Genomic DNA, 24,654 nt, shown 5'->3' with positions numbered 1-24,654 from the left:
TATTAAGTCTTCAAGTAAATGCTCTGCCCCCTTTTCTCTCTCTTCTTCTTCTGGGATCCCTGTAATGTGAATGTCATTACTTTTGACGGAGTCACTGAGTTCTCTACGTCTATTGTCATTTTGCATATTTTTTCCTGTCACCTGCTCAGGTTGATTACTTGCCATTACTCTGTTCTCCAGGTTGCTGATTTGTTCTTCCTCTAATTTGTTATTCTATCTAGTGTATTCTTAATTTCAATTATTGTATTCTTCATCTCTGATTTTTTTTCTCTCTTTGTTAAGGGTCTCAACATCTTCTCCACTCTTTTTTTCAAGTGCTGTATCTTTATGATAATTATTTCAAATTCCCTTTTATGGATATGGCTTATTTACATTTCACTTAGGTCTCTTGCTGTAATTTTGTCTTGTTCTTTCATTTAGGACATTTTCCTGTCTCCTCATTTTGTCTCTCTGTTTCTGTGTGTTAGGAAAGTCAGCTAAGTCTAATGCCCTTGAAAGTGGTGGGTGGGCACGCACTTTTAACAAGGTCGAGCTGGTCATCTGCCCTGAGAGAACATGTCTCTGCTGCTGGGACCAGGCCAATCCACAAAACACACATGAGCAAGGTGCGTAGTTTTAGCAAGGTGTGCATGCCCTCTCTGGGAGATGGGACAGAGGCCCTGTAAAACATGAGGTAGGGAGATGCAGTATTAGCAAGGTTTGAGCCTGTTTTCTGAGGGAGGGGATCCACAGTGCCAACACCCAAACAGGCTGGGCTGGAGGGGGTGGGGCTTGGTGTAAACAAGTTAAGTAGGGAACAGTTCCGTCTGTCTGCACTACTTCCTGCAGGTGGCTGTGTGTTGTGCTGGGGGGCAGGGGAGGGAAATGGTGCTTTCTGCCTTCTTTATTCCTGGGGGAGCCTCCCAGCAATCTCTGTCCCTCTGGGACAGTAAATAACTCCCCTCCCTTATGCCCCAGGTGTTTTGCAAACTGCTGCTGCTCTGCTGTTATCTCTGTGGGCTGTTCTTTGTGCTGTCTCTTGAAGGGTGGGTACTCAGTCTCTTACCACCCTTCTGGCTCTCCCAGAGAGAAGTCTGTTGATTTTTAAGGTTCCAGGCTTTAAGTCTTGCTGGTTGTAAAAGCTCACAAAATTTGGCCCCTCCTGTTTCCAAAGCCAGACGTTCCCGGAGTTGCCTTCCCCATGTAGACTCCCCAGTGTGACTCTGTTTCTCTCCCCTCTGCATACCCGTGGCTCCCTCGCTTCCACCAAGGGCCTGTGGTCCTTTAACTTCTCACTGAGTCTCTGCCCTTCCTACCTTCTTCCCTGTGGCCTCTTCTCTACATTTTGTTGTGGAATTTTTTCTTCCAGTCTTTTCAGTTCATTTCTGGATTATTTATAATGATAACATGTGTTATCTAGTTGTTATCTGTTGGATGAGGTGAGCTTAGAGTCCTCTCTGCCATCTTTGCTGAAAGTTTTTTAAGGGCCTGTTTTAGTCAGCTGTTAGCTTGAGATTAAATTGGAAGCCTGCTTTAAGTAAAGTTAGTGATTTTGTGCTTAGCTTAGCTAACAGCTAAACTTGTAAAGTTTCTATGGTTATGTACGCTGAAATTTGGAGACATGTAGAATTGTACATTTTAAGATAGCAAAGAGTTTGATTTGGAATGAATGAGTTTACAACTCTGATATATTATGGAATTTTATTTAGTGAAACAAATCAATTGATCAAATATTTTACTGAATTAGGATATGGGCTTTCAATGGGGACTTTATTACTTTCTTCATTGTAAAAATACATCCCAAAAGGTTAAGTAGGTTGAAAACTCACACAAAATATTTTCTTTGCTGAGGAGACACTCCATTCTTTCAGTAGGCCTAGTAAGTGCTAACTAGGATCCCATTTCATAGACTCTAAGTGGAGAAATACATTATCTCCTTCAAAGTATCTTGGAGGGTATCCCGATTGAAGCAGAGGTAGGCCCTTTTCAAACCCAGAAGCAACTTTGGAAAAAGGAGCTCTGAATTGGTCCCCATTTCTCCTAAATCTTTCCCTCCATTAACCACTGCTGAATATATATTTTGCTTGTTTTATTAAGCAGAGGAACTTTACATGGGAATGGCAGTTTCTCTTGCCAACATGCTGAAAGACCATTCCAAGAGTCTGTGTTATTATAGTATTTAAAAAGAGGTGGTTGGGTTATTTCTCATCAAGTTGGGCACTCTTGTTTATGGGCACTTTAGGTAACTCTGTGGTTTATGTGCTCTACTTAATGTGCTGGACAGGGGTTTTGAATGCAGATTTATTGCTTAGGTTTCTTTGTAATATAAATATAAATGCTATAATAACCTAAGGGGGAAATTAGCTGTGTTTAACCCAATGATTTCCAGAACTTGAGGAAATAAGTTCCATAACAATTTATGATTCCGCTGGTATATTGATTTTCAAAAAATCAGAAAGAACACCAACTCTGACTGTTAAATGCCTCATATCTTTTATAAGCAAATTCATTTCCTCTAGCCCCCATCTCCTCATGAATGAAACTTTGGGGGCTATCATGTAAAGTTCAGCCCCATGTGGTTTATATAAGTAATATGCTCATTTTATATACTGGAAATTTCAGGTGTTATTTAGGGGAGTAGATTCTAAAGCTAGGAAGTATACTTAAGCACACGTTCTTGGACATATTTATAGAAATATATAAATATTTTAAATCCACTAACAAATTCTTGCTGGGGTCGATAAGGCTCACCTGGGAATCCTCCAACAAACACGGGGTCATTTGTATCAGCTGATGTGGATGCCTGGTTGGGGCTCTGGGCTACCACCTGGTTCCCATCTACCGTCAGCTCAATGCGGTGTTTGATCTTGTTGGCTGTGACTTTATGCCATTGTCCATCACACAAATGCCCAGGGATCCCAGCATCATAGACAGCAGTGAATCGGCCGGCACCATTGTCCACATGAAACATAAGCTAGAAAATAGGAAATTGAACAGTCACAGATGGTTTCATTAGAAAGGTTTCATGATGGTTTGCATGGCAAAAATTGTTATGTCTCTAGGAAAAAGGCATCGGTTGGAATAGTTAGAAATGAACATATCTGAGACATTTTAAAAATTAAAAAAAATCTTGACAGAAATTAAAACACAGATTTAATGACCAGGAATCACAAAATATGTTCTTTGTTTGGAGCAAGATGTGTGAGACTAGTAATAATTCTGCTTTCAGAAAATGTGATATATGAGTCTAAGTGATTAAAAAAAAAAACCTCATATACACAGGGACAAATTCTACCATAGATCTTTATAGAGTATGAGAGTTCTTAGTGAACCTTTATAAAATTTCTTAAAAGATGTTTAGAGTAATTCATTAATTTGATTTACAAATTCATTTTAGAGGATTATTGGTTTTGCAAAATGTAAGCTTTTGAGGTTTTAATTGTATGTATTCTTTTTTTTCCTTCATGGATTCCATTTTATATGCAGGATTGCGAATAACATAAATTACTTTTTTGGGCAAGCTTCATGTCACAGGTGCCAGAGACTTTCAGCCAGAAGGCCAGTTAAATTCTTAACAATGTAGAACTTAGATTGGAAGTTCATGTCTAAATGAGAAAAACCTGTTTTCAGTAACATGGAACAGTCCCTGAAATTTGAGATGACAGAATTCTTTTGAAGCTGACGAAGAAAAGAAACATATTGAAACATTGAAAACAGTCAGTCTTGCAACACGTTTGACAAGGTAAAAGAAAAGACCCGGGGTTTTTAAAAAGATGAAAAACTGCAATAGGTGAAAAGTTTGTAAACTGAACAGGGATGTAAAAACAAAACAAAACCTTAAGGTTTTACTCTATTGGGTGGAGTTTGTAAGAGCAGGACTTGGTGAGAAATACACATACATTGTAATGGAACTTGATACTCTGACAAATTGATAGTAACTGGTTAAAAGCAGGCGATGAAATGAATCGAACTCCGACAAGATGTAGTGAACGGGCTTGAAAATCTGGCAAAGCCATGAGTTGTTGCTTGTCTGTCCCCCCTTTCCTGCCTCTGTACTCCTGGATCTTTTTGCTTTATTGCCTTTGAGGATGGTTTGAAGGTAGGAGGGAGAGTCTTGAGGTCACTCTGTGGTCTTTCTTCTTGGGAGGCGGCAGCAGTATACAAGTGGACATATGAACAGGGGTGAAGCATGAGTCCTGTTTAAGAGCCAGATAGAAAACTTGGGCGACTCCTTGCTTTGCCTGCCTCTCTTTACCTACTGCCTGCAGTACAAAGTATATACACAGGTCATCTTGCGGCAGGTTGCTGTTCATAGGGAGGGACGGGAGAGGTATTTGGAATTAGCTTATCCATTGTAAGCAAAATGGCAAAATAGATTATGTTGATATAAATTCAGTATAAATCAGTACTTTTTTGAAATGGTATCTAGATGATTTTTAAATAGAAATTGAGAAACTGATGTGTCAGTTGGCCATCTTGACTTCTGAGATGCGCCTACTGTGGTATAAGAGGCAAACACTGATTTTAGACAATCCAGGCCCCCTCCTCTTTTTCCCATTGGAATCTACAGTGTTACATACAGTGTATTCACAAAGAGGATATCAGTGTACTTTTAGCAACAAGTAAGAGCTTGAGATCTAAAACTATTTGGCCCATTATGTGTCAACACAATTGGCTTACTGTAGAATTAGCACACTTAAAGCTTACACTGGTCTACAGAATAAGTGTGTTGAAAACACACATTAGAGATAATCTAGATAGATGGAAAGATACAATCTAGCTTTGTCCCAACAAAGAATACAGCAAGGCTTCACAATGTAGATGTTCTACATATGAACAATATCATGAGGAAATCAGAAATATGTAGACAGCTGACACTCACCTTTTCATCAATCATTTCGACACCCATTCCATCCATTTTCTGGCTGCTGATTCCTAGAAGAACTCCAGTGGTTCTAGTTGTGCGGAATTCAAATTCTACAAGAAGGTCCAATCCCACTTTGAACCCATCAACTGTAAAATGAAGATTAAAAAAAAAAATGTGGATTAGAGTTTAGGGATTGTTGATTCAAGTTTGTACAATGCAATGGTTTAGATCTCAATTCAGATATTCGTCAATTATAATAAGTTCCAGACTCTCCTATGGCCTATATTTCCACCATCGTATCATGTAACACTTCAAAGTTATTGCTTATTTTCTTGGTTGTCTTCCCTCCTAGCGTGTAAATTCTATGAGGGCAATTTTATTGCTGTGCCTACCAAGGTATCTGGCACGCAGGGAAGTTTAATACATAGTTGTTGAATAATTAAATGGATGAACACACACGGAGATTGGCTCAAAGAATCCCATAGCAATGCATGGTTCTTTTGGAAGTCTTACTGTTGGATTAGGTCAAGCATTTCAATGATTACTCAGTAAGATTTTACTAGGCTGCTCTAAGATTACTGTTTCCATTTTTTTTTTTTTAAATAAATAAAGGAACTGTAAGCATGATTTTGAAAGAGAAGATTCTGGGACATAACTAGGTTTTTCCAGTTTATCCAAGTAAGTTTTTTCTATAATTTCCTATATTTGATTCATTGATTTATTTTATCTTTTAGGAAGTATTTAAGACATGCCTCTTAGAAACAAAGCCATTCAATATGAACAGACCTAGAAAATATCAACTGCATGGAGTATTAGAGAAGAACTACAGAAATTTTATGCATGTCTTCTATTTATTAAGAAATAAATGCTATTTGTAATCACAGTTGCCTCCAATGAAGGGTAGTGTCTATTATGTGAAAAACTTATTGTTCTACTGAGAACCTTGATGGGTTGGGATGTGCAAAGGTGGGTTTAGAGCAGATTTTAAGAGAAAAAGAAGCTGAATTGTCCTGCAAAATAAAACAAAGTGCTTGTTTTTGTCCCTGAAAGGGAGAAGTGAGGAGAAGAAAGGCACAACATGAAACAGTTCAGCGGAAGACAGAGTGAATTGGCCAGTAAAAACCACAGTGATCAGGTGGCTGAAAAGGTTTTAAGGACAAAGATGTCAAAGGTTTAATTGAAGCTGTATGTTTTACAATGATGAAACCTTCTCTAATCATCCAAGTCTTATAAAGATTGCATTACACTGTCTGTTGAGGGGATGGGAGGAGTTGTTGGAAATTGGGAAAGTGGCTAATTTTCTGGTCCAGTTTGATCCAGAATGAAAAAAAAGAGCTCAGGCAGAATAGCAAGTCAATAAATTAACTGCAGACGCTGAAGCTTGCCATCAAATTTGACCAAGAGAATGCTAGCCATCTGTGAATTTGAAGAAATCTTGGGGAAGGCTTTGGGTTTTCTCTGCACATGGAATGTAGGGCTCATCATAACCACCAATATTTTAATGTTTAACAAAACCTGTGTTTATCTGTTTTCTGCCTCAGCTATAGGTGAAGTTTCCAAATTACGCTTTGTCTGAGGGCTCTGGCCTTCCATCTCTGAAAACCTTTGTATGTGAGCATTTATCTCACCTTTTAAATCCTAGCTCAAATGTCAATTTTCCCATAAAGCCTTTCCTGATTTCCCCAACCAAAATTAATGTTTCTTCTAAATATCCACAGAACCTTGCTTATATATCTTCTGTAGTTTTAAATCATATGTACTTGTGATTTCTGAGTGCACTGAATCTTACCTATTAATAGTATATTTTTTGAAAAAAGAAACATTTACTTCTGTTCCCCATGATAACTTCTATACATTATGTGCTCATTAATTTTTTTCTAACTCTAGGACTGAACAGTCCATCTTAAAGTATGTTAAGGTCTTTTTTGTTGTTATATATTTTATATTTTTCTTTCCAAATTGTACATTTACTATCAGTGATCCAGACCTGCTCTAGAAGTGCTCATTAGTAAGGGACAGATGCCTAAAGTCAGGGAAAAGTGCCAATCGTCATCACCATCGATGAGAAATGGGTACCAGTATGTGTCTGTCATGGGCATGAGTGGGAGCTCATGACATGGAGTATTAAAAGAAGTTGAAGAGAGGAAGAAAGAAAAATGCTACCTCGTCTTCAGAAAGGTAGACAGGGAAAACTGAAAAGTAGATAAATTACATGTATAAACATATGGCCCTTCTTGTAGAATTACACTTATTTTTTCTATTAAATCTTCTCACAATAAGACACATTAATCTTTAAGAGACTTTTTGTTATTACTACTATCCGTTTTTATTTCTGGTTTAAGTGTACTAATTTAGGAAATCCAGGACTTTTATTTTTCCATACAAACCAGAAGTTAATATTTGGACCTATTTAATATTCAACAGGAAGAAAATGGAAGTGCCTCACCTGCTTTGGCAAAACCTGTTCCATCAAAATATGTTCCTTTCTGAGCATTAGTAAAACACGTTCCAACGTGGAAACTGGAGGTTGGTTGTTCAAGATCTACAGGGGCCTCAGCCATCTGAAAATTCCTGATGCAGCCATCAATGCTGTAGGTCACCTAAATATTTAGGTCAGACAAAAACAAATAGCAGGTTTTAGCAGAAACTTTGCCTTTATATGGAATTCAGTAATTTGTGGGGATGCTCTGTGCTTGTAATCATCACCCAGTTTCCTTAAGACAGCCCCAAACTACCTAAATCTGTACCATCATCCCAGGCTTCACAAAATGGGCCCACAGAATCCTCTGTTGGGCTCCTCAACTAGGATATATCTAGCCTATATCTAGATTGTTCTGATATTCTAAATAGTGTACATTGTGACTCTCATGGGACCACTGGTTTGGCAGACCTATGTGCCCCGTATGAATATCATAACTTTTCATTAGTTCCTTATGCTGGTTCTGGTCCAGGATGGTGATGTAGAAAGAACCTGAACTTACTACCATGGACACACCAAATCTGTACCTATTGATAAAGCAATTCCTCCTTTAGAAGAATTGAGGGCCGACTGAATAGCTTCTGCACAGCAAAATGGCAACCCCTGACCCAATGAACTGCAATAGGAAGGGATAGTACTGAGGGACTGAGAGGAGATTCATCTGACCTGGGGCACAGAAAAAGAGCAACTAGTATATAAAAGGCTCAGCCCCAGAACCCTGCCAAATGGTGAGGGAGCTGCTGGAACTCTCTGGGTCAGACAGGCTAGTGAGAGCAATGGTTTATGTACTTCCTCCACCTTGATAGCATGGACCACACCAGGGTCCAGGCACCCCAGCTGGCCTATTGCCTGTGAGCCCCAGCCCTGTAGCTTATACCAGCGCCAGCTGTCCCAGCAAGGCAACCCCAGAATGGTGCACACTGGGACACTCCTGTTCAGTTCTCCCTACAACTCCAGCCATGACACCAAGGTGACACAGGAACAATGAATGCTGGAACACTCCAGACCCATACTACCTCAGCTCCAGATGGCATTCTGTGGCAACCCTGGCACAGACCACTCCAGGACCTCCTGACTGATGCCTGTTTTGGCTCCAGCAGCCCCAGCAGGGGGTTCCCTGCACTGAGTGCCCCATAAACCTCCAGGCCATACATGCCTCAGTTTCAGCTACTACCAGAGTACCCCTTGCAGGGAGCACCCCAGGACGCCCGAGCCCACATCCCACTTCAGCTCTAGCCACCCCAGAAGGGCATCCTCTGCAGAAGAGTCCCCAAATACCCCAGCTTATACCCACTTCTGCTGTCCTGCCAGGGTGCCCTCTGCATGGATGGCATTAGGAACCCCTGACTTGCACACACTTCAGTTTTAGCTGTCCTGACAAGGCACCCTCTATGCAGAGAGCCCCAGGACTACCCCAGCACATGCCCAGTTCAGTTCCAGCCAATCTACCAGGTAAGCTCCAGCACAGAGTGCCCTGTGACCCCAGCCAGGAAGTCACCAGGCACACATAGCCTGCACAGGGGATGACCATACCACAAGACTGTTCCTTAAAGTTTAGGAGAAGTAGCTTTTCCACTTAATTCATAGAAACAAACACAAAATCAAGCAAAATGGAGAGACAGAGAAATATATCCCAAACAAAAGGCAAAACTTCAGAAAAAGAACTAAATGAAACAGAGATAAGCAATATGCCTAATAAGGAGTTTAAAATAAATGATTGTAAAGATATTCACTGGACTAGAGAGAAGAGTGGAAGAACTCAGTGAAAACTTCAACAGAGAGATAGAAAATATAAAAAGGAACTAATCAAATTTGAAGAATATAACTGAAATGAAAAATGCATGAGAGGGAACAGATTACCAGATATGGAAAAACAGATCAGTAATCTGGAAGATAACAATGTAAAGCACCCAAGCTGAACAGCAAAAAGAAAAAAATAATTTTTTTAAAAAGTGAGAAAGAGAGTGAGCATGTGAGAAGGGGAGGGGCAGAGGGAGAGGAGGGAGAGAATCCCAAATAGCTACAGGTTGTGAGCACAGAGCCTGATATAGGGCTTGATCTCATAAACTGTGAGATCATGACCTGAGCTGAAATCAAGAGTTGGACTTTTAACCAAGTGAGACACCTAGGCACCTTAAGAAAAAAAGAATTAAAAAAAAAATGAGGATAGGTTAAAGGGTCTTTTCAACAACATTAAGAAACAAACATTTACATTATGGGGGTGGCAAAAAACTTCCATAACCTAGAAAAGGAAATAGACTTCCAGATTCTAGAAGCACAGATAGTTTCAAACAAAATGAGCCCACGGAAGTCTACACACTGACATATAATAATTAAAATGTCAAAGATTAAATATAGAGAATTTTAAAAGCAGCAAGAGACAAACAAACAGTTATGTAAGAGGGAAATCCCATCAGGCTAGCCATTGATTTTTTAGTGAAAACTTTACAGGTTAGAAGAGAGTAGCCTCACATATTCAAAGTATTGAAAGAAAAATAAAACTCACAACCAATAATACTGTACCCAGCGAGATTATCATTCAGAAATGAAGGAGAGATAGTTTCTCAGACCAAAAAAAGTTGAAGGAGATCATCACCACTGAAGTGGCCTTACAAGAAATGTTAAAAGGATTTCTTTAAATAGGTAAGGCCATGATTAGATGTCAGAAAATAAAAAGATGTAAAATATGACAACACATACATAAAATGTGGAGAGGGAGTGAAAATGTTTTTCAGTATGTGTTTGAATTTAAACGACCATCAGTGTAGACTGCTATATCCTTAGGATGTTATATGTGAGCCTCATGGTAACCACAACTCCAAACATTTAATAGATACAAAACAATAAAGAGAAAGAAAGCTATACATAACACTACAGAATCATCAATCACAAGGGAGCAAAAGAATAAAGGTTCAGAGAAGAACTACAAAAACAACCAGAAAGCAATTAACAAAAGAGTAGTAGGTACAAACTTACCAATAATTACATTAAACATAAATGATCTAAATGCTCCAATCAAAAGACAAAATGGTAGAATGGATTAAAAAAAGCAAGATCCATCTATCTGTTATATAAAAGTGACTCACCTCAGACCTAAAGACACAGGCTGAAAGTAAAGGTATAGTAAGAGATATTCCATGCAAATGGCAGCGAGAAAAAAAAGCCAGTGTAGCAGTACCTATATCAGAAAAAAAGACTTTAAAACAAGGAGTGTAACAGAGACAAAGGCATTAAACAATAAGGGATGAACCCAACAAAAGGATATAACAATTATAAATACGCACATAAAGTACATAAAGAAGATATTAACAGACATAAAAGGAGAAATTGACAGCCACACAATAATAGTAGGAGACTTTAACACTCTGGTTCCATCAATAAATGCATCATCCGGGATGAAAATCAATAAGGAAATAGCGTCTTTGAATGACACACTAGAGAGATGGACATAACAGATATATACAGAACATTCAATCTCAAGTTAACAGAATACACATTCTTTTTAAGCACACATAGAATATTCTCCAGGGTAGATCACAGGTTAGGCCACAAAATACGACTCAATAAATTGAAGAAGACTGACATCATATCATGTTATCTTTTCTAGTCACATGGTATGAAACTAAAAATCAGTCATAACAACAACAAAAAACTGGAAAAACACAAACATGTGGATGCTAAGCAATGATAGTAAACAACCAATAAGTCATTGAAGAAATAAAAAAAAATACATGGGAACAAATGAAAATGAAAACAGACAAGGTGAAATCAGTTCTAAAAGGGAAATTTATATTAACTTACAGGCCTACCTCAAGAAACAAGAACAATCTCAATAACTTTACACATAAAGGAACTAGAAAAGAACAGACAAAACCAAATGTGAGTAGAAAGAAGGAAATAATAAAGATCAGAGCAGAAATAAATGAAAGACAAAACAATAGAAAAGATCAATGAAACCAAGAACTGGTTTCTTGAAAGATAAACAAAATTGATAAACCTTTAGCCGGATTCATCAGGGGAAAAAAAGACCCAAATAAATAAAATCAAAGATGGAAGATAATCACCACCACCACAGAAATACAAAGGATTATGAGAGACTACTATGAAAAATTATATGCCAACAAATTGCACAATCTAGAGAAATGATTCATTCCTAGAAACCTACAATCTTCCAAAACTGAATCAAGAAGAAATAGAAAGTCTGGACACATAAATTGCTAGTAACAAAATTGAATGGGCAATCAAAAAACCACCAACAAACTAAAGTCTTAAACCAGGTAGCTTCATAGTCAAATTCTACCAAACATTTAAAGAAGAGTTAATACTTATTTCCTTTAAACTAGTCTAAAAAGTAGAAGAGGAAGGAAAGCTTTCAAATACATTCTATGAGGCCAGCATTACTATGATACCTAAACTGGACAGAGATGCCACAAAATAAGAAAACTATAGGCCAATATGTCTGATGAATATAAATGCAAAAATCCTTAACAAAATATTAACAAACCACATTCCACAATATATTAAAAATGTGATCAAGTAGGACTTATTCTGGGGATGCAAAATAGTTCAATATTCAAAAATCAACAAGATACATCGCATTGAACACAATGGAGAGCAAAAATACAAAAATCATCTCAATAGATGCAGAAAAAACATTCGACAAAGCTCAACATCTGTTGATAAAACCATTCAACAAGGTGGGTTTAGAGGGAACATACCTCAACATAGTAAAGGCAATATGTGAAAAAGCCAGAGCTAACATTATACAGAAGGTGAAAAACTGAGAGCTTTCCTCTAAGATCCAGAACAAGATGAGGAAGTCTATTCTTGATACTTTTATTCAACATAGTACTGAAAATCCTAGCTGCAGCAATCGAGCAAGAAATAAAAGGTGTCCAAATTGGTAAGGAAGAAGTTAAACGGTCACTATTTGCAAATAACATGATAATACATAGAAAAACCTTAAAGACTCCACCAACAAACTATTAGAAGAAAGAATGAATTCAGTAAAATTGCAGGATACAAAATTAATACCCAGTACTTGATAGAATTTCTATATACTAATAACAAAGTAGCAGAAAGGGAAATTTAGAAAACAATTCCATTTACAATTGTACTGAAAAGAATAAAATCCCTAGAAATAAACTTAACCAAGGAGGTGAAAGACCTATACTCAGAAAACTGTAATAATCCGATGAAAGACATTGAAGATGACATAAATGGAAAGATATTCCATGTTCATGTATTTGAACAATTAATATTGTTACATAAATATCATTAAAGCAATCTACAGATTCAATGCAATCCCTGTCAAAATACCAAAAGCATTTTTCACAAAACTAGGACAAATAATACTAAAATTTACTGAAATAGCCAAAGCGTTCTTAAGAAGGAAGAAGCTGGAGGTAACACAATTCTAAATTTCAAGGATACTATAAAGCCTTAATAATCAAAATTATGACACTAGCTCAAACACAGACACACAGATCAATGGAAAAAATAGAGATCCCAGAAATAAACCCACACTTATATGGTCATTTAATCTACAACAAACAAGGTAAGAATATACAATGCGGAAAAGACTGTTTTTTTAACATGTGGTGCTGGGAAAGCTGGACAACTACATGTAAAAGAATGACACTGGACCACTTTCTTACCACCATACATGAAAATAAACTCAAAATGGATTAAAGACCTAAATGTGGGGGGCGCCTGCATGGCTCAGTTGGTTGTGTCCGACTCTTGATTTTGGTTCAGGTCATGAGTTCGAGCACCACATCCAGCTCTGCGCTGACAGTGTGGAGCCTGCCTTGGATTCTTTCTGCCCCCTCTCTCTGCCTCTTTCTCTCAAATAAATATATATATATATATATATATATATATATCTATATCTATATATATATATATATAAAAGACCTAATTGTGATACGTGAAACCATAAAACTCCTAGAAGAAAGCATCAGCAGTAATTCCTTTGACCCTGGCCTTAACATTGTTCTAGACATGTCTCCTCAAGCAGGGAAACAAAAGCAAAAATAAACTATTGGGACAACATAAAAAGTTTCTGCACAGCAAAGGAAACTATCAAGAAAACAAGGCAACCTACTGAATGGGAGAAGATATTTGCAAATGACATATCCAATGAAGGGTTTACATCCAAAATGTATAAAGAACTTATACAACTCAACACCAAAAATAACCCAACTAAAAAATGGGCAGAGTATATGAATAGACATCTTCCAAAGAAGACATACAGATGGCTAACAGACACATGAAACGACGCTGAACATCATTAATCATTAGGGCAATATAAATCAAAACCACAATGAGATATCTTCTTACATTCTCAGAAAGGCTAGAATCAAAAAGACAAGAAATAACAAGTTTCTGTGAGAATATGAAGAAAAAGGAAACTTTATACACTACTGTGAGCAAGGGGAATGAAAACTGATACAGCCACTGTGGAAAACAGTATGGAGGTTCCTCAAAAAAATTAAAAATAGAACTACCATATGATTCAATAATTCCACTACTGGGTATTTACCCAAAGAAAATGAAAACACTAATTTGAAGAGATACATGTTTCTCTATGTTTAATGCAGAATGATTTACAACTGCCAAGATAAGGAAGCAAAGTAAGTATCCAAATGGACAAATGGGTAAAGAACACGGTATTTATATGCAATGGAATATTACTGAGCCATAAAATAGTGAGATCTTGCCATTTGTAACAACATGGATGGACATAGAGGGTGTTATGCCAAATGAAGTAAGGTAGAGAAGACAAATACTATATGATTTCACTTATATGTAGAATCTAAAACACACACACGCACACACACGCACGCACACACACACACACACACACACACAACACAACAAAACCAAAAATAAATGAATGAACAAACAAAAACCAGAAACAGACTCATAATTACAGAGAACAAGTTGATGGTTACCAGAGGGGTAGAGGTGGGGGGATGGGCAAAATGGGTGAAGGGGAGTGGAAGGTATAGACATCCAGGTATGGAATGAGTAAGTCATGCGAATAAAAGCTATAGCATAGGGAATACAGTCCGTAGTATTGTAATAGCATTGTATAGTGACGGGTGTAGCTACACTTGCAGTGAGCACAACATAATGTATAAACCTGACGAATTACTATGTATACTTGAAACTAATGTGACATTGTGTCAACTGTATAATTAAAAAAATAACTTAATTAGTCCCTTATGTTTTTATTTCATGTTTCTATTAATAGTTTATTAGTTTAATAGTTTATTAACCTTACTATCTCTATATACATTCCATCATAATCTAATTTTAAGTTCTATTTGAAAAGATAATTAAGTTTGGCTTAGCGTTTCTTCCTTATGAAAATCTAATGGAAGCTTTGGACTCGTTCCCAAGAAAATGTACATACACTTGAAAGTTTGCATGATGTGTTTAGAATTTAGGGACTGTACACATAATTCAATCATACTCTGCTCCCTTATATTTCATCTGGTTTTAGGGACACAAGTTAATCACTCTTGTCATTTTCCAGAGACTCTCATTGTGATAGGTTTAGGTATCATATCTGATAGCTATGAAAGGAACGTAATACTGATCACCCACAAGAGGAACCAAAGGCTGAGAATTAAACAATGATGATGAACAGTTGTGTTTGATGAAGAATAGCTCTGCGTTGTCATGTGTTCTAATTTGAGTATAGAAATGTAACACATTTCTTTGTGATACATTCTCTAAAAACATGGATCCCCTATAGTTCTTATAATAGTGCTTTCCGAAGGAAACGAGGACACATGGTCTGGCAAAAAATTATTTTGTGATTACTGACTTATAAAATTGTGAGGACTTTAAATTTGGAATCCTATACTGTACTCTATATACTGTAGTTCAGTACTGGACAACTATACTGTAAATATTGCAATCTCTCCATATTTGCAAAATCTCTAGTCCTGAAACAATGTCGTCAATATTATCTTCCTTGTTTTCCAGTGCTTTCTATATGCTTAGTACTCTTCCAAGGACTTTAAATATATTACCTCATTTAATTTTTTCAATAACCTTGTTTCTTTGGTATTATTATCCTGTTTACAAAAGAGGGAACTTTGTCAAAGAAACATTAAGTAATGTGCTCCAGACCACACTAGTTAAGTAGGTACCCAAACGGGGAGAGTCTGGCTCTAGGGTCCATGTGCTGTTTTGTGGCATTATCCCTCATAGTCAAATCAGTCTAGAAAGTCTTCTGTCACTTCTCAGAAAAGATGATTTCCTGTTCACTTACAAGTGGTCATAGGTCAATATGACCTAATAATTCAACATATGTACATGACCCAGGCAGTTATTTAAGACACAAAAAAATAATTAAACCCTTACTGGACCAATTCTTCGGGTGGTATAGTTGATGGGCAGTCCGCCAACATACAGCATCCCCACAACATCTAGGATATCAGCTTTCTTGGGACTGATGGTTCTGTTGGAAGCATCATCTACATAAATAATTCCTTCTTGCTTAATTCGCATAATCCTAATCTACAAAAAGAAGAGGAGTCATTAAAGCCAATCAAGGATACATTTCAAATGTGCAGAGTGTAAGATGTAAGAACTTTCTGGCTATTCCTTAGGAAAAAGCAAAATAACTTACTGAGTGCCTAATATGTGCTAAGCCCATGAGTGAAACTGAACTCATTTTACACAATATCTCAAACTCCCTCTTTTCCATTACTACCGTCTCCAAGACTCCAAAATCTTCCTAGATGAGTTTTAGATTAAAGACTTTTCTATAGATTGCCAAGTGAGCACATGTATCAAGAGGTACGCATGTTGTCAGGAACCTTGCAGATTAAGAGCCCCATCATGAATTAAGTGGGCTGCAAAATTCATGTCCAGTTTTAAACATGCATTAGTTTGAGCTGAGCCTGGTCTCCCCAACACAATTTCAGATATGCTACATCCCTCTGCCTAATAGGCACTTTTTGTGCAGAATTGAAGGAAGGGCAGCACATCAAGGCTGCAAGGCAGTTTCCACAGCAGCTGATTAGTTCAAAGGCAGGAGGAAGATGGAAAGCTACCTGATGCTGAAATTACAGCAGGGGGGTGAATTATCTGTTGGGGACAGAGGGAAATAAGGAGTGTCAAGATTGGCTTGGACACAAAAAAATTTGAGTCTGAGTTCAGGAAACGGAGTGGGTGACCCTGTCGAATGCTGGAGCACAATGATGGTTTAAAATGAATCTATGTTAGGATTAGAATAATCAAAACCTCACTTTTACACTTATCTTGGTTTGGGAAACAATTTAAAAAAATCTTCAAAAATAAAATCCCTCCTTAATTTGGCTGCTTATAGTATTGAAACTTTCTTAATCCCAGATGCACTGTGGACCAACAATATGCCAGTTTTTTAAGTGTAATGTTTATTCTATTAGCCAGAGAGGAGAATTAACCTTAATGAGAGTTCCTTCATGAAGCTCAGTATTTGCTAGTCATAAGCTCCCAAGCAAATATGAAAATTCCATTTCTTATTTCCAAGATAACGAATTGACAGACCTTGCATTTTTATTATATTTGTCTCAGGTTCTTTGGCTTGTCATCTCTCTCTCTCTCTCTCTATATATATATATATGTTTATGACAAGCCAAAGTGTGTTAATATATAAAATCCAACACCTAATAATATCAAACTCTAAAAATTAAGCATTTTATTGGTCTACCTAGGGAAGCTTTACTGAATAGGCGATCACAGGTGCAGAAACAAATTCTGAGTTTTCATTTTAATAAGGCAGTATATTATCTATTTGTAGTCTTGCCAAAGAGGACAGTAAGCTGGCAAATGAGCCTTCTGTGCCCATAATAGTGCCAGTTTCTGGGTGTAAGGCCAATGTTTTAAAAGTTGTTCCAAATGACTGTCGGTGGAAATGTGGCCCTCAGGCCCTTTAAACATGATACAGCAGATTCCCAAACTCTTGGTTTTCACAGTATGGGGTGTGATGAGGAGGGGTGGTATTAGGGCTCATTTTAGTTTACCACCTTTTAAGTTTGTCAAATATTATCTCATAAAAGAGAGGCCATGTTAGCACCTTAAAACATGAAAATATAATCTCAGAATATTTATTATTCCTCTAAATTGAATACATAGAGCTTGGAGGTAAACATACTCCATTGTCCTACATTTCTCACTTACAGTAGTGAAACTGTCTTCAACTATTGGCCCTGGTGTTCAGACAGATGTTTGGGAACCACAGCTGTATAGCAATAATGGAGTCCTGTGCTACCATGATGAAGCATGTAAGTGATCAAATACACACCTACCCAGGTCTGATGACATTTCCCAGTTGTATGTGGCACGTGCTTTATTTTTAGCCTCAGCCACATTCCAGTAGCACCAGAGTCGGCATATGCCCTGGCAAAACAGCACCTGCACCAGGGGAATGCCAACGGCTGCCACTTAGTATTCCCCTCGTAGGCCACTGCCAACATCTCATGGACTATTACCTTGTGCCACTGACCATCGTTGATCTTGGTGGGGATCATGGTGTTGGTGTCACCACTTCCCAAGTCATAACTGAAGTAGGGCAATCCATTTCTCAACTGAACGGTAGCAAAATCAGCATGATTGATCCGAGCCATGTAAAAAAGCAGGCCTGATTCAGCTTCCGTTCGCACTTCAAACTCGATTGTGAGGCTGTGAAAGCACGCAAAATAAAACAAAAGTAAAAGCGTTCTTATTCTAAGCTAAAGTTGCCTCTGCTCACGGCGGGGGGGCGGGGGGGGGGTGGTGATTTTCACACAGGACAGTAAAACCAAGTCCTCTGAAATGAGGACTTTCCAGGTCTGCTGATTTCCTAAACTGAGCTCCTCAGGCGCAGGCAAGTATCATTCTATTCTCTATCGTACTCAGTGAATTTAAAACACTCACCTCATTAATGAATAAATGTAGTTGATTACACTTGAATCAGGGCAGATACTCAGTATTTCCATTTGTCAGCTCTTTCTCAGTATCTCAGAATAATACATACCGGTTTTTAACTTTGGTGTCATCGAAGGCAATCGCAATGTGACTGTTTTTCGAAAGCCCAAACTGCTTGCTCCCTATCAAAAGAGCTGGTTCTGCTTCTGCAGCACAAGGACCCTGTAAAATACCCAGGAGAGAAAGAAGAGATTATGGACTCTGTTTTTGCAAAATTTGATCCTACTACCTACTTGTTTCTTCTATTTTAGCTTAATATTCCTGTGTAATCTTACTGAGGTTCCTTAAGAAGAAAATTTACTAATGTCTGTTTTCTACTACATGGTAGGCAGTTACTATGAAATGTTCAGTGAATGGGAATCTGTTTTCTTGTCCCGCACCCTTGAATCACCAAATCAATGTGCTCAAAAATATTTATTGATCAATTCATGTTTTCATTACCCTCCAAGGAAAAAAAATTGTTTATGTTTCTGAGAAAACTGGAATTTCCTTTTCACTTTTACCTCACTTATGAAGAGTTATATTCTTTGAAGATTGGACAGGGAAAATGACAAGCTAGCCACCAAGTTATAAGAGGAGAAAAATGTGTTCCTTCTTGCCCTCCCCATTTTCTATCTCCCACTGTATTACTTTTTCTTGAAAATTATCAGTCTACTGGAAGGTTTCCATGAATTTGGACTTTCAAGATGGTGTATCTAAACTTGCAAGTCAGGCCATTCAGGCCCTGAGCCAGTTGCTAGGCAACCCAGTACATTTTTTAATGTATCCCACCATATACCATTTCAACTGTCACTGTGCAAAGACCCACTTCTTACAGTTCTTACGAGGGAGAGCTCCGTGCAGGGCGGGCTTACTCGGTTTAATGCTCTGCTGTCACCATCTTGAAATTCTTAATACTTTTTGAAAAAGGGGCCCTGCATTCTCATTTTGCTCTGGGCGCTGGAAACTATACAGCCAGTCCTGGCTGAGTGGACCGTATTTGGCCAGTGTAACCCGTAGCTCAATAGATAATCAAGGCTCCTCAAATTACTTGAGTCATAATTCCTTTCTCTGTTCTCTATTTGCACAAAATAGCTTGAAGTACAGGCTGCTTAAGAGGTCCTTTAGAACACACAGTACATGGGAAAATAGCCTGCATGCTCTCAAACAACACATCTGTTTTTAAGATCTGCACTTAATAGCTCTGGATGGGCCACTGCCCCAGTGAATGCTGACTCAGCAGAGGTTCTCAAACAGCCCAAGGCAGGCTTTTGATGCAGAATGTTCTTCTCAAATAGAAGATGAGATGACTCATCAGCGCACAGGACATTTTTACTTGATGAGGAAAAGCCTTGCTCTCTTTTCTCTTGAGCTTCCTCAAACGGAGCACTCCGCCGCAGCAGGTAAAAGGCTTTAAGTGTTTGAAATGCTATAAAATTGGTCTTCATAGAAGTATTTCCCTTCTTGCTTCCCAGGAGATGGTCAGTTACAAAGAGCAGACTGTGGCAGAAATTCACACAGATATGCAAAAACCCAGTGGGTAGAACAGGAAAATGCTATTTATTCACACAGCTGAATGGCCTCTCTTGGAATCAACATGTGGCCCCTTTCTGGTTACACTGCCTGTAAAAAGAGCCCAAATGGAAAGGCTCTGGTAGCTTAATGTCCCTGCCTGCAATGATGCTATTAATAGAATTGGGATCATTTATTAACCTCTCGCGAGATTTCCTACACAGAGGCCCCATGCCACAAACGTTAGTAGTCTGCAGTCCTCCCCTGAAATCTCTTAAGCGAATCCTACCTGCTGTGAGTCCATTAGGGGCAAAATCTGGCTAAAACATCTCTAACTCCTCAGCTCTGAAAACTGAGAAGCTGAAAAGGTTAATGGATGCTGAGGAAATAGGGAACAATGAGTGTGGCTGTAAAGAAAATCACCAGCAGGTTATTTCTATGTTATTCTTAATCATTGTGGTCACTCGTCTAGTTGCTATACATATAAATGTCAACATAACATAACTTTAATAATATAATTTTTTAAATGACCAAAGTGGCAATTCTAAAGGTTAGGTGTTCATTGGTAGCAGCTACAGGTCACAGAGAGCTTTTGTCTTTATATATTTTGGGCATTGAGGCCCAAACACCACAATAAGTGTGCTTGCTGGTAAACTGGACAGATCTTTCCAACACTGGTCCTAAGCTGACCAGTTTTCTCTCACATGCTATCAGATTTTCTAGGTGCAAACGACCATGCTTACATTATTTTAGGAAAACCTTTGACTCAAAAAGGATAGGGACTTTGTAAGAGTTCTTTTAAGAAGCATTACATGTTACATCCGCTGGACATTTAGGAAGAGTGAAGCCAGAGGGGCTCTGGCTTGACTTTTGCAACAGGCAGATTCCTCAGACTGGCCAATGTTCTAGAAGACAGTGATAACGGGTCACTCTACTACATAATCTCCAAGTAGAAAACCATATGCTAAGTTCACTGTATGTTGGGGACACTCAAATCGATGTTTTCTATCATCAGTTTGCAATAGGATGGACACTATGAATACTTCTTTACTAAAACTTGTGTCACGTTCCTTTATAAAATGGCAGTTAGGAGAGGACTGAGAAATGTAGTATAGGAAAGTTTTTACACGTATGTACATTTGGAAGACAATTTTCCAGCCTGTACTCTGGGAATGTTTTTGGTGCAAGTGTAGACCTCTATAATCTCACTTGGTTAAAGACAAATAGGACTGGGTCTTGTCTGCTGTGCTTCACTTTCCCCAGGGTGAGTCTGAAACCAGGCCCAACGTGGGACGTGCACGTACAGGAGGGGGCAGACCCTAGTGGTTTGCCTGTGGCTACTCTCCCTCCCCTACTCCCTGATGCCCCTCGGAGGGTTGAGCAGTTCCTCTGGCTGCTCAAACGTCTTTTTGTTCCTTTATAACATTATTATTATTTTTAAACGTTTTATTTATTTTTGAGAGAGAGAGAGAGAGAGAAAGAAAGAATGAGCATGCGCGTAAGCAGGGGAAGAGCAGAGAGGGGAGGGGCAGAGGATCTGAACCAGGCTCTGAGCTGACAGCAGAGACTCCCATGCGGGACTTGAATTTATGAACTGTGAGATCATAACCTGAGCCTAAGGGAGAGGCTTAACCGACTGAGCCACCCAGGCACCCCTAATTCTAACATCTTAAAGGCAATATGTGAGATGGAACAAAGAGTGCCCCGTGGTTTGCACAAGAGTAAGATGCTCCTATTTTTCAACCTGCTTCCCACAGCAATCTAAGCTAAGGAGAACAGGTAAGAGAAAGGGTCCTCTATGGAGGCAATTCTAAGGAAATTTAAAGAATGATGGTTGCAAGATAAATCTTCCTTCTCCAAGCTAATGTGAGTTTCAGGGAGGGCATCATCTTTATGGATGTGATACTTTACCTGTATTATTTTGGAAACACTTATCTTTGAAATCTATTAAAGCAACAATAATAATAATAAAAAAAAATCACAGGCTCATCAATCTTAACATGTTACAATCCTGCCACCTTGTGGGAACTCTTTAAAGTACTGCATGTGCATATGGGGAAAAAATGTGATCTGGAGGATGCAGCCTGCTTGCTGGTGTCTGCTTGGCAGGTGACAAGTTGTGGGCAGACAAGACTTAAGTGAGGAGTCTAAATGTGGCATACCTGCTGATTAGGGCAGTGGCATAGTTGGAGAGGATTCTGAAGGAAGCCATGTTTCTTAAAGCCGGGCATCGGCCAATGGACAATGCAGCAGATTAGTAACAGCGAAAACTTTTTCACCTCACAGTTACTCCATTTCAGGTCAGAATAAATCAGTGGTCATTTCCAACTGCTGTTTGTTGGCTGACATTTGGAAATGAGTTATTGCATTCAGGGTAGCATGTGATTGGTAGGCAAGGATTCCTCGACTTTAGATTGGTGCAGAGCAGAGATTTAAATTGCATTTATCAAAACTGGCATCTTTGTTCTTGAAAGCATCAAATGATGAATGATCATAAAAACTACATCATTTTCTCCCTTCATGAGTCAGTAATCCCTCTAACAAATGTGGGCTAGAATCACATCTGAGAAGTTGGATGTTTCTTTGTGATGCTTTTTTTTATGGATGAATACTAAGTGGAAGATACTTTTTAACGGCACTGACTTTAATGTTCTGAAATATAAAATCCTTACTCAAGCTGTTTGAGAAAGTGAATTATGTTACTACCCAGCACATGAAATATTTTGGTAAAGTATTGGGCATTTGCAGTAATATTTATACACTAACATCCGAATAGAGATTTCTTGTAGTACGGATAATGTGTGTTTTCCCTTTAAAGACATACCAGTATCCAACTGATTCATCATTTGGCATAGACTGTACTTAGCTTTTAAAGTTGTAGTATTAAAGCTGCTTGATAAATAGTTTTCTTTTGGTCTATTCTTTCCTTCTCTGCCTGCTTCTTTCCCCCAACACCCCAAGAGCCCTTAACAACACAGGACTCTTCACGGCTATTTATACCACTCTTCTCAGTGTTCACATTTCAAACTTCAAGTTCCACATTCCAATAAGCTTCAAGGAAAAAATACAGCCAGTCATTGTATACAAATCCACACAGGTTTGGTATAAAGACTTGGTATAAATACCATATATATCTGTAGGTGGTAATAGAAGTCTACTGTCTTATCTAACCCCACCCTCCACCATCTTCCATGAGAAATCTCCACAAATATAATATGTAGAAATGTTTTATCCAGCTCTAAATGAGCCAAAGAATGAGAGAGAAGCACAAAGGGAAGATGGGTTCCCACACTATCAAATGGGATAATACACATGTAATGCTCCCTGATCTATGTATGATGTTCTAGCATGTGTTACTGATGGGAATGACATAATCCATTTCACAGGGTAGGGCTTTCTTAGGATACTCTGAAACTTCCCTGGAGTATAGTGAACGTCATCCTCATGATGTGAGGTGTTGGTGGGGAGGGGTGAGATAGTGTAAAGAAGAAAAAGAAAAGGGGACTGAAGATAGGGGATGGTTCCCGTTGGCTCTGCTAGAACAAATAGGGGACAGTTCCTACGTCAGGATTTAAGTTTCAAGCCATAATTGTTAAACACGTTCTTACAATCTAAATCCTGATTAAAAAAAGGAAAGAAGATGGTGAAAGTGGAAAATGAGGTGAGACTTGAGATATAAGAGAACTTCTACTGGAGTCTATAATTGTTGAAACATGGAACACTCGCCCCACTTTGTTTCCTGGCACTTGCTCTCTGCCTAAAAGTGTGAAAGGATAACTCTTCCCAGAGAAGAACAATGGAGTGTTACTATGAGCCAGGCATTGTGCTAGGTGCTTTGCATACATTGTATAATTTATTGTCTCGGGATCCATGCAGGTAGATATTATCCTTCTTATTTTTCAATGGGTCAGCTTACATTCAGAAAGGACAAGTAACCCACCAGAGTCCACTGCGTAAAAGTGGGTGGGCTATGGCGGGGAAGGGAGACGTGGCCAGTTCCCGATCACTGGAGTAAGGGCCAGTTTGCTTCTTCAGTGACCCCCAAAGTGGAGGGTTTAGGGAGACCCACTCACCACATCCCTCTTTCCCAGACGAGAAATCAGCTATCTAACGGGATACTGAACAGGAATCAACGTTGAAAACCAATGCTTTCAATTTATCTTTTAAAAAGAGTTATGAAAACAAAACACAGGTAAGAATAGTTTGTTTAAATGATGAAAATCATCTCTAGTCCATAATACATCTGCTGTTAGCATCTGATATATTTCTTGCAAGGGTTTTTTTTAATGAGTTTTTCTATCTTTCGATATAGATGTGATTATGCAGTATATATGGCTTTATATCCTGTTTTCCCCACTTAACACAATGTCATAAGTATGTCATCATCATTTTATGTTGTTTCAATTGAAAGATTTTATGTACTAAGACTGTGATGACATATTAACATTTGCATTTTATAGACCTGTTTTTACACTTCTGGGTACCACTAGTCATTTTGTTTGGATGGAGTTTAATGGTGTCCCCTGCCATGCTTCCAATTTTCAATCTTGAGAGCTAGTGGGTTGTGCTTGTAGCCCACATTCCGCACTTATCCAGACTGATCTCCACACATACTTGCTCACTTTGTCATTTATATTAATGTCCAATTTCTCAAATCTGCCTCTCTGTCTCTGTATTTCTCCCTCCCCTTCTCCCTCTCCCTGGCCATCAATGATGATATCTTATTCATTTTTTGCATTAGTAGGCTCTTAACAAATATTTGTTATAAATTTGTTATAAATGTCAAACTTTTAGTAGCCTTTAGAAAGCAGACCTTCTTCTCCACACACACACACAAAGAATGAGAAAGAGAGAAAGAAATCAAATTAGA

At 38.4% G+C, this 24,654-nt stretch overlaps 1 protein-coding gene across 3 annotated transcripts in view; it reads right to left on the bottom strand.

The window, feature by feature from the left end:
- LAMA2 (laminin subunit alpha 2) overlaps positions 1–24,654 on the bottom strand; it is a 614,868-nt gene that overhangs the window by 5,077 nt on the left and 585,137 nt on the right. For all 3 annotated transcript variants that reach the window (XM_047859508.1, XM_047859510.1, XM_047859509.1), the window contains 6 exons: positions 18,343–18,455; positions 17,819–18,008; positions 15,705–15,860; positions 7,293–7,446; positions 4,862–4,992; positions 2,731–2,953 (listed from right to left, as the gene is read on the bottom strand). In XM_047859508.1, coding sequence (XP_047715464.1) covers positions 2,731–2,953; positions 4,862–4,992; positions 7,293–7,446; positions 15,705–15,860; positions 17,819–18,008; positions 18,343–18,455 — 967 coding nt within the window. The remainder of the gene's footprint in view (positions 1–2,730; positions 2,954–4,861; positions 4,993–7,292; positions 7,447–15,704; positions 15,861–17,818; positions 18,009–18,342; positions 18,456–24,654) is intronic.

The sequence above is a fragment of the Prionailurus viverrinus genome, chromosome B2 (assembly GCF_022837055.1).
Source record: "Prionailurus viverrinus isolate Anna chromosome B2, UM_Priviv_1.0, whole genome shotgun sequence".
NCBI classification, from domain to species: Eukaryota; Metazoa; Chordata; class Mammalia; order Carnivora; family Felidae; genus Prionailurus; species Prionailurus viverrinus.
The sequence above is the reverse complement of the archived record's forward strand: the minus strand, read 5'-3'. Positions and strand labels throughout refer to the sequence as shown.